At 58.7% G+C, this 10,287-nt stretch overlaps 1 protein-coding gene across 1 annotated transcript in view; it reads left to right on the top strand.

The window, feature by feature from the left end:
- Positions 1-1,309: 1,309 nt before the first annotated feature.
- The window catches only part of ZBTB17 (zinc finger and BTB domain containing 17), an 11,439-nt gene continuing 2,461 nt past the window's right edge, over positions 1,310-10,287 (top strand). Inside the window, exons 1-17 of the mRNA XM_015647998.1 lie at positions 1,310-1,425; positions 2,570-2,655; positions 3,100-3,211; positions 4,910-5,116; positions 5,278-5,466; positions 5,707-5,865; positions 5,940-6,050; positions 6,417-6,655; positions 6,747-6,889; positions 7,340-7,640; positions 7,864-7,951; positions 8,440-8,556; positions 8,637-8,757; positions 8,898-9,028; positions 9,105-9,320; positions 9,906-9,995; positions 10,086-10,283. Of these exons, the coding sequence (XP_015503484.1) occupies positions 1,419-1,425; positions 2,570-2,655; positions 3,100-3,211; positions 4,910-5,116; positions 5,278-5,466; positions 5,707-5,865; positions 5,940-6,050; positions 6,417-6,655; positions 6,747-6,889; positions 7,340-7,640; positions 7,864-7,951; positions 8,440-8,556; positions 8,637-8,757; positions 8,898-9,028; positions 9,105-9,320; positions 9,906-9,995; positions 10,086-10,283 (2,515 nt within the window). The 5' untranslated portion in view covers positions 1,310-1,418. The remainder of the gene's footprint in view (positions 1,426-2,569; positions 2,656-3,099; positions 3,212-4,909; positions 5,117-5,277; positions 5,467-5,706; positions 5,866-5,939; positions 6,051-6,416; positions 6,656-6,746; positions 6,890-7,339; positions 7,641-7,863; positions 7,952-8,439; positions 8,557-8,636; positions 8,758-8,897; positions 9,029-9,104; positions 9,321-9,905; positions 9,996-10,085; positions 10,284-10,287) is intronic.

The following is a 10,287-nucleotide window of genomic DNA, read 5'->3' as shown; positions in this document are numbered from 1 at the left end:
CGGGCACTCAGGGCGCTGTTCCCGCAGGAGGAAGGGTTAAAAGCGGAGCTGCTCCGAGCAGGAAAAGGCTCGGGAAGCTCGCTGCCCTCGGGCCCCGGCGCTGGGCCGCGATCGCCGCCCCGGCAGCGCCGGGCGCTGGTTGCCATCTAGCGGCCCTCGCCCAGGGAGATGCGGATAAAAGGAGGAAGAAAATGGGAATAAACGCCGGGGAAAGGGCGATTCCATCACTGTTTTTTCTCGTTTTCTTCCTCCTATTTCTGCCCAAATCGCTTTCGCACAGGGGAGAGGTGGAAGTTGGCCCTTAAACCCAGCACCAAACACACCCCACAGGAGCTCGCTTGTGGCAGGAAAGCTGGGGAAAAATAAAACACGTTTTTTGGGACATGTTTAATTCTATCAACGATCTGCATGAGGGGATCGAGGGTATCCTTATGGCCCATAAGGATGCAAACCTTTTTCACTTATTTATACATTTTCAGCAAACAAATAAATTAATGTTCACTGGTTCTAAGGCACATAACACTCTTTAATATTTAGCATTCTATCCTCTGTTGGTCATTGATTTCTGCAGTCCTGTTATCATCTTTTCCTCGGACAGGGAATCTCCAGCTTTCCAGGCTTTAATCTTCTCTGTATTTTCTGGTTACTCCAATGTCCCTGGGGGGTCATAAATTTAACATCCCAGATATCCAATCTTTGGCTTTATTGAAGCCTGTCAGGGTTAGTTTTAATAAACTTAACGTTTTGGTGATTTAATCATCCGAGTTACAAGAGTCTGTGCAGAAACTTAACTAACACTCGCCAGAGTGGGTGCTGTTTACAATTAATTAAATCAACTAATTAAAAGTTAGTTAGGAAAGTTGCATTATTTCCCTACAACGGAAACTTTTTCCCCGCAGAAGAATGGAGCCAAGAAAACAAATGATAGACAAGGAGGAACGGCACCAAGCTGTGGCAAGGGAGGTTTATATTAGACACAGGGAAAATTCCTTCATGGAGCGGGTGGTCAGGCACTGGGACAGTGATGGAATCGCCACATCGGCGATGTTTAAACAAGGGTGATGTGGCGGATTGGGAACGTGCTTAGCGAGGAACACGGCGGTGGCACGAGGACCTTCACCCCTCACGGCTCCCCCGGTCCCTCACGGTTCCCCTCGGTCCCTCCTCACGGCTCCCCCCGGTCCCTCCTCACGGCTCCCCCCGGTCCCTCAGCACCGCCCCCACACTGTCATGGCGGCCCCTCTGCGGCGGGAAGGGGCGGGAAGGTGACCGCCCCCGCTGCGCATGCGCACTGACGCCGCCACTCGGCGGGACGGGGCGACGCCGCTTCCGCCCGGTGCCAAGATGGCGGCGCCCTTTGTCTGGTCGGTGTCACGGTGAGGGCCGCGGGCTGCGGATGAGGCCCCGCCGGGCCCGGCATGGCAGGTGCGGCGCGGGGGCCCCGGGAGAGCGCTGGAGGGGCTAAGGGAGAAGGCCGAGTAGGACACGGGCTCCGGAAGGGGAGGAGGCTGCGGCCCGGCTCGCTGGCTGTGGGGTAGCGGAGCCGGTTTGGGGGTCACCCCGGTGCGCGGCCCCCGGTTCTTTGAGGGCAGGCTGCGGAGGGGGCGGGCCGTGGGAAACGGGGTTTTGCCGGCTGTCGTGAGGGGAACGGCGGCTTGTCGCGGTAGGAACGAGGGGCTGCGGGGTATCGTCAGGGTTTGTTGGCTGCTGTGAGCGGGGCGGGGGGTCCTGCTTGTCTTGAGGGGAACGGGGGGTTAGGGGCTGTCGTGAGGGGCTGTCGTGAGGGGAGCGGGGGGCTCCTGCTGTCGCCCCTCCCCGGTGTCCCTGTCCGCTCCGGGACGCGCCCCAGCCCGTGTCCCCGGCCAGGGGACATCACCGTCCCTCGGGCCACCCAAACACCCTCCCCAGGGCCGGGAACGGCGGCCACAGCCCCGAGCCAGCGCCAGCCGCATCCCCGCACCTCAGGGACGGCGAAAACCGCAAGGAAAACGGCGTTTTCCCTTGTTGTGGCGTTTTGGCGAGGTGACAGCCCCTCCTGGCTGTCCCTGCCCTCTGCGGCTGGGCACGGCGGACACATTTCCCGGAGCAGCCGTCTTTCTTCAGCTCCGTTTCTGCGGCAGAGGCTTCTCCCGCGATCCCGGCCCTCGGCCAGCATTCCAAAGCGGGTTTTTCCCAGAGGAGACAAGGGTTTGTCATCCCTGGGCGCTGCAGCCACAGGAAGGGTTTCAGGGCAGATCTCAGGCTCAGGTGGTGTCCTGGTGTCCAGAGCAGCAGCAGCACATCCATAGGCCTGAGATCCAAATAACCAAGGCATCTTTAGGATGTCTGTTCCCCGTGGGACATCCAGGATGTCCCTCTCCTCGTGTCTTTCTCGTTTTATTTCCTTTTCACCACATTTTTTCCTCTTTGTGGTCATTTCCCCTCTCACAGCTCCCCTTCCGCTTCCCACCACGGGCTCTGCAGCCCTTCCCCGTTCCACCGTCCATATTATTATTATTATTATTATTATATGGAGCTACTCCACTCAGATCAGCCCTGAACTTCATTTCTTCCATGGAAAACATTGCAGGATCCGTTCCTGGAAATGAGGACAGACCCCAGTGGGCAGAGGCAGCGAGGGTTGGGGCCGCGTTGTTCCCCGAGCTGACGCACGAGGCAAGAGATGACAGTGGGTAGGAAACAAACCCCCTCTTCCCTTTCATCTTCCCAGGAGGGATGGCTGGGTGCTGACAGCCTTGAAAGACAATGTTTAAATCACTGGTTTTTTCTAATTTAAGGAGTTTTGGGGGTTTTAATAGGTTCATGTGGCAGGGAAGGGGAGAAGTAATGTTGCTAATTAGCAAGAGCACTTAGCAGAGCTCACGTGGGAAGCTCCCTGGGAGTGCAGCTGTGTGGTGGGCGGGGGTGGGCTCATAATGAACTTCTCTATGATTAATTGGATGAGGAGAGACTCAACAGCCTCGTCAGGGAGAGGTCGGGAGGGGAATCGTCTCCCCTGAGGGGAAATCAGAGGGTGCCCAGTCCTGCATCAGTGATTTTGCACCGTCAGCATCCGAGACTGGAGGTTTAAAATTGAGTTTTTCATCCCATTTTTGGCAGGATGGCTGCGTAGAGACTGACCCGAACACCTGGAAAGGGGAAATCTCTGGAGGAGAGACACAACCTTCTGGCCCTCCATCCTCTGGAGATCTCTGCTTGTCACAGCGCAGCGGTGAGCTCCAGGCCTTGGGGTTGGCTCCAGGTGTTTGGGAGTGCTAAACCTCAGAGGCAGGGATTTTAGTGGCTAAAGGTGACATTGGCTGCTGGGTGTGGGTATGGAGAGCTCACCCAAGCCTCTCCTCTCCCTGCAGCGCTTCCAAGGGGGCTGGATTGTGACATTGGGGAAGAGACTACAGAAATTGGGAAGGTTTTCTGGGGAGGAGTTGAGTTTCCTGGATTTTTACTTCCTGCTCAAAGCTGGGGAGCAAAGCTGACACAAGTCCAATCCTGGAACATGAAAAATCATCGTTCAGATGCAAAGTGCCTCCCACAAATTCCCCAAAATACCCTTTTAGTGCATCAAACTGTCGAGATTCCTCAGGTTCTGCTGCACAGAGCTCTCTGAGCATGGAACACAGCCTTGTTTACCCTGTGGGGAAAATGCTTCCCCTTCTCTCCAGAGCTTTACAAACCAGACTGGGCCGTGCTGTGCAGTATTTTGACCCAAGCACTGCTTTTCCTGGCTGTTAGGGATGTGTTTTGGGACAGGCTGGGGGGGTTTGGAGAGCTGGGGGAAATCAGGGCAGGGAGCTGCAGTGACAAAATGGAGTGGAACTTCTCTGTGTGCAAGATTTGATGCTGTCAGAGAGGTCCTGGCCTCTCATCCACACCAGGAATGCCTGTGGCAGCCAAATGAATCCCTGGGAGGAAGATCCTCCCTGAGTGCTGCTGGCACCCACAGCTGACAGGAGGAGGCTCCCTCTGCCCACTTACCACTGGAAGGAACAGGAGCTGGAAGTGCCTGGTGTTGTAGATCCAAACCTCTCGCTTCTTCCTGACTGGAAAGGCCTGATTTAAGAGGTGGTGAAGTGGAAAAACAACTTCCATGGGCTGGAAACTTTCAGAGACCCCGAGCATGGAATCCAGGAGTGTTTCCCCAGCTGTGACCTTCCTGCTCCAGCATCCAGAGCTTTAGAGACTTCCTGCATGAACAATAACTGGATAGTCCTCGTTTCCTTTCTCCTCTCTCCTGCCAATCCCTTGAAACAATCCCTGCAGCACCGGAATCATTGCTGGAAGACAAAGCCAAGTGAGAACCCTTCATTCACCCTACGGATGCAGCTCAGGAGGAAATCCTCAGTGTGGCACTCCTCAGTGTGGCACTTTGCTGACAAGGACCTGATGGAAAACTGGGGTTGTGCTGTATTTCCAGCAATTTGCAGCATTCCTTAGGCAGAGCTGTGCTCCAGGCATGGAGAACCCCCTCCAAACACATAATGAGGTGTAAAAATTCCTCAGTATCGTGACGTGAGCAGCTGGAAAGAGCAGGGGCTGGAAGGTTTGGATGAACACTTCCACGTTGCCTTGGCAGGAGCTGTGACACAGAGGAGGGACGATGGCACTTGTGTCTGCAGAGGTGACAAGGCTCTTGGGCCAGCTGAGGGCAGTAGCTGTGTTCTGAATACTGTCAGGGTGGCTAAAAACCATCCTGGCTGTTCCATCAACTCCTTCTAGCCCTGTCTTGGTGTCGTGGCTGTCCTAGGAGAGGGTTTGGGGTTGGATTTAGCCAGGAGAGGAGCTGAAATTCACCTTTTTGGGCCATTTTTAACCACGAGGGCAGTCAGGTCGTGTTTTGTGATCTCTCCTCCACGACCCCTTCAGTTTCACCACCCAGCTCACCCCCAATCCCGGTTTTTTTCCCTCCCCACAGCCATGGATTTCCCACAGCACAGCCAGCAGGTGCTGGAGCAGCTGAACCAGCAGCGGCAGCTGGGGCTGCTCTGCGACTGCACCTTCGTGGTGGACGGCATCGACTTCAAGGCGCACAAGGCCGTGCTGGCCGCCTGCAGCGACTACTTCCGCATGCTCTTCGTGGACCAGAAGGACGTGGTGCACCTGGACATCAGCAACGCTGCAGGTAGGCCTCCACTTCTCATCCAGGATCCCTCACAGCTCCTTAAACATCATCATTCCCTGCCCAGGCTCCAAGGGAGGGAGGCTCCTCAGCTGTTTTGAATGTTTCAGAATGGAAGAGTGAGGGGTGAGGGCTGATTTCTGGTTGTGTCACCTCCACTGCAGGCCTGGGCCAGGTTCTGGAGTTCATGTACACAGCTAAGCTGAGCCTGAGCCCTGACAACGTGGAGGATGTGCTGGCCGTGGCAGGTTTCCTGCAGATGCAGGAGATCGTCAGCGCTTGCAACGCGCTCAAATCTCTCTCTGTGCCCCCAGAAAATCCCCCTGGGATGAACCAGCAGCCCCCTGAGACCGGTACGTACCCTCCTGGCTCCCCCTCACCCAGGCAAAGTCAAGATTTATCCACTTAAGCTCCATGCAGAACAGAATGTATCCACTCAGGCTCCTTGGCCAGTGGCAAACCCAGTTCCTGGATGGGGTTTGATCCTCTTGGGCAGCACCAGCAGTTGAAACATGTCTGCTTCTGTGAATTCTGTGGGATTTGGGAATGCTCCTGGCAGCAGCAGCTGGATGGCTTTGCCTGTTCCCTCACAGGAGCCGACAAGGCCGATGACAAGACTCTGGTGGTGGCAGAAGCTCAGGGGGAGCCTGACAAAGCCCAAGCGGCGGCTCCCAGCCCCGAGGGGAAGGAGGAGAAGCCGGAGGCCACGGCACAGCCCAAGGTGGCCGCGGAGCAGCCGGCTGGCCAGGAAGGTAAAGCACCGAGGGGTGACACCCTGGGTCCTGCTGTCACCCCCAGAGCTGTCCTGACTCTCCGGTGCCCGCAGGTGCTGCCGTCCAGGAGGGTCCCAGAGCCGACATTCCTGGGCTCCCGCAGCCCGTGGGGAGCACGGGGGGCAGCGGCAGCCCCGGCGCCACCGACACCGCCAGCACAGGAGGTGTGTGGGGCAGCGGGGCTGGGACAGAGCTGGGCACAGCTTGAGCCCTGCTTTTCTGTGGAATTCACTGTGTGAGTGTGAGCTTTTGTGAGGCACGGATCCTCTGGGAACAGTTTTCATGGAGCACAGTGAGGAGAGTTGGGAAGTTCTGCTCTGCCTGCACAGGCTTTGGGAATTTAGGGCTAATCACCTGCAAATTCAGAGTGATTCCAGGCAAAGGTGATGGTGGTTGAGCTTCCAGCTTAGATGTTTCTGTGGTTTCCCTGGGGAGGGGGTTGTCTAATCCGGGTTAGGAAATGCAGGAGGGTTTTGTGTCTCTGCTGCTGCCCCCAAATTTGAGCATCCCCATTTTGTACCATCCTGCAGAGATGAAGCCGGAGAGGAGGGAGGAAGAGGGGGAGATGATAGTGGAGGAGGAAGATGAGGGTAAAATCCCCGAAGAGGAGCCTGCCCAGCTGGAGAATGGGGAGAACGCTGAGGATAACGAGTCGGGAAGCACGGACTCCGGGCAGGAGAACTCGGGGGAGCCGCGCCTGCTGCGCTCCGGCACCTACAGCGACCGCACCGAGTCCAAGGCCTACGGCTCCGTCACACACAAGTGTGAGGTGAGGCCAGCTGGGCTCCTGGGCAGCACCTGCCGGTGCCACCGGGTGTCTCGGGGACAGCGGGGTGACAGTGCTGCCCCTCCGTTCCTAGGACTGCGGGAAGGAGTTCACCCACACCGGGAACTTCAAGCGGCACATCCGGATCCACACCGGGGAGAAGCCCTTCTCGTGCAGGGAGTGCAACAAGGCCTTCTCCGACCCCGCTGCCTGCAAGGCCCACGAGAAGACACACAGGTAGGGGGGGAGCCAGGGAAAGATGCCTGGAACATGTGGGGTTTGCTGGGAATGGTCCCATCTTCTGGAAATCCACCGGTGTGTTGGGGTGTCCGGGAGGAGATTTGTCTTTCTGCCTCTCTCATAGTCACAGAATAGTCCAGGGTTGGAAGGGATCCACAGGGATCAAGTCCAGCTGCTGGCCCTGCACAGACACCATCAGAATCCCATGCTGTGTCTGAGCATTGTCCAAATTGTTCTTCCCTTTGGTGTTGTTTTGTGGAGTCCCCATCCCTGCACGTGTTGAGGGTTGGACGGGGCTTGGAGCACCTGCTCTAGTAGCAGGTGGGGTTTGGTGGAATCAGAGGGGCTTGGAGGTGCCTCCCAAGCCATCCCCTGATTTCTGTGGGGGTGCTGAGAGCGGGGCAGCAGGACCCTGCTGCTGGCTGTGACGTCCCGTCCCCACCGCAGCCCGCTGAAGCCGTACGGCTGCGAGGAGTGCGGGAAGAGCTACCGGCTCATCAGCCTGCTGAACCTGCACAAGAAGCGGCACACGGGCGAGGCCCGCTACCGCTGCGAGGACTGCGGCAAGCTCTTCACCACCTCGGGCAACCTGAAGCGGCACCAGCTGGTGCACAGCGGGGAGAAGCCCTACCAGTGCGACTACTGCGGGCGCTCCTTCTCCGACCCCACGTCCAAGATGCGGCACCTGGAGACGCACGACACCGACAAGGAGCACAAGTGTCCCCACTGCGACAAGAAGTTCAACCAGGTGCGCTGGGGAGCGGGGAAACTGAGGCCTGTGTGCTCCTGGGAGGGAGATCTGTCCCTGGGATGCAGTTTGGGTGTCTTGGAGCTCGGAAGGGGTGGTTTGTCCATAGGGTGAAGCTTGGAGGTCCCAGGGGCCGCTCCAGAAGGGATCCATGGGGATTTGGGTTGCTCTGAAGGAAGAGAAGGTGGTTTGGGGCTCTCTTCATCCTGTTCTCCATCCCCAGGTGGGGAATTTGAAGGCTCACCTGAAGATCCACATCGCAGATGGGCCCCTGAAGTGCCGGGAGTGCGGGAAGCAGTTCACCACGTCAGGTAAGACAGGGGAGTGGGGCTGAGGGGCTGAAGGACGGGGCTTGGATGCTCTGGGGGGAGCAGGGACTATTCTGGGGCTGGATCAGAGCCAGAGGAAGGATTTCATCCCGGCTTTACAGTGCCACAGTTGTGCTGCGTGAATTCCTGGTTTTCCCCATGGAGTCACACCCTGGAGTGGAGCTCCTCATCCAAATGCTGGAGATGGGGATGTCTCCTCCCATCTTCTCCCAACCTCCTGCAGAGCCAGAGGGTTGGAATGATCCCAGTGGAGTCTTTTGATCCCCTCAAACACTGGGTGCTTGTCCCTGCTGTCTCCAGTTCCACGTTACTGCCTGATCCCAGGCAAGGTGCAGCCACCTTCCCTTGACCCCTGCGCAGTCCCTGCTCCCTGAACAGCACCAGCCCTTTCCCCAGGGAGCTCCTGGGGCTCTGCCAAGGAGGAGCAGGGGGAGGAGGGTGCGGTGTCCTTCAGCCTGCCCTGCTCCCAGGTAACCTGAAGCGGCACCTGCGGATCCACAGCGGGGAGAAGCCGTACGTGTGCGTGCACTGCCAGCGCCAGTTCGCCGACCCGGGCGCGCTCCAGCGCCACGTCCGCATCCACACCGGTACGGACACGCTCCTGCTTCCCGAGGGGCCCCTCGGCTTCCCTCGGCCTCCCCTCCCACCTTCTCCTGCGTCTCCCCAGGAGAGAAGCCGTGCCAGTGCTTGATCTGCGGGAAAGCCTTCACCCAGGCCAGCTCCCTCATCGCCCACGTGCGCCAGCACACCGGGGAGAAGCCCTACGTGTGCGAGCGCTGCGGGAAGAGGTGAGGATTCCCCGTGGGAATAGCGGGAGGGTGGGTGGCGTTGGGATACCGGGGGGCACCTCCACCCGCCCCCCACAGCCGGGTGCCGTTTCTGGAGGGTGAATCCTCGGGGTGTGGTGACCCTGGCGTCGTTCCCAAAGGTTTGTCCAGTCGAGCCAGCTGGCCAACCACATCCGTCACCACGACAACATCCGGCCCCACAAATGCACCGTCTGCAACAAAGCCTTCGTCAACGTGGGCGACCTGTCCAAGCACATCATCATCCACACCGGTGGGTACCCCCCAGAGCCCCTCGCCGCCCCCGCTGTCCCCCCTCACCCACGGCCCCTTCTCTGTGCTCTGCCCAGGGGAGAAGCCGTTCCTGTGTGACAAGTGCGGGCGCGGCTTCAACCGCGTGGACAACCTGCGCTCCCACGTGAAGACTGTGCACCAGGGCAAGGCTGGCATCAAAATCCTGGAGCCCGAGGAGGGCGACGAGGTCAACATCGTCACGGTGGCCTCCGATGACATGGTGACATTGGCCACCGAGGCGCTGGCTGCCACCGCTGTCACGCAGCTCACAGGTAACGACGTTCCCAAACGGAGTTCATCCCTGGGGGCGGCTTGGGAGCCATCCAAAAGGGAGAGTTAGCAGTGGGGTGTAGCTGGGAGGTCCTGGAGTTGTCCTGAAATGGGAATTTATCCATAGGGAGCAGCTGGTTCGGCCCAGAGGTGTCTCCAGAGGGAGATTCCTTTATGGGGGTTCAGCTTAGGGGACCCAGGAGTCATCCCAAAAGGGAAATGTACCCATGGGAATGCAGCTTGGGGTCCTGGAAAGGAGGTTTAGCCATGGGCAACAGCTTGGAGGTCCCAGGTGCCATCCCAAAAGGAAAATATAGCTGAATATATGTGAATGTAGCTGAAGGGGCCCAGAACTGTCCTGAAAGTGAGGTTAATTTATGGGGGTGCAACTTAGAGGTCCCAGGAGCCACCCTAAAAGGGAAGCTTATCCATGGGATGTCCCCCAATGTCCCTGTCCCCCAATGTCCCTGTCCCCCCCAATGTCCCCCGCAATGTCCCCATCCTCCCCAGTGTCCCTGTCCCCCCCAATGTCCCTGTCCCCCCAGTGCTGCTGTCCCCCCAATGTCCTGTGGCTGCTGTCCCCGCAGTGGTGCCGGTGGCGGCCGCGGTGACGGCGGATGAGACGGAGGCGCTCAAGGCCGAGATCACCAAGGCGGTGAAGCAGGTGCAGGAGGCAGGTGAGAGCGGGGATCCGGGGCTGTCTCCTCCCGTCCCCCCAGCCCGGCGCCTCCTCCACTCCCGCCTGCCTTTCCCTGTCCCCGCTGCAGACCCCAACACGCAGATCCTTTACGCCTGCGATTCCTGCGGGGAGAAGTTCCTGGACGCCAGCAGCCTGGCGCAGCACGTGCGCATCCACACGGCCCAGGCGCTCGTCATGTTCCAGGCGGAGCCCGACTTCTACCAGCCGTACGGCGCGGCGGGCTGGCCGGCAGAGCAGGTCATCCCCAGCGGGGAGCTCCTGTTCCGCCC

Source organism: Parus major, chromosome 21 (assembly GCF_001522545.3).
Source record: "Parus major isolate Abel chromosome 21, Parus_major1.1, whole genome shotgun sequence".
Lineage (NCBI taxonomy): Eukaryota > Metazoa > Chordata > Aves > Passeriformes > Paridae > Parus > Parus major.
Note: the sequence above shows the minus strand (reverse complement) of the source record. Positions and strands in the feature narration are given on the sequence as shown.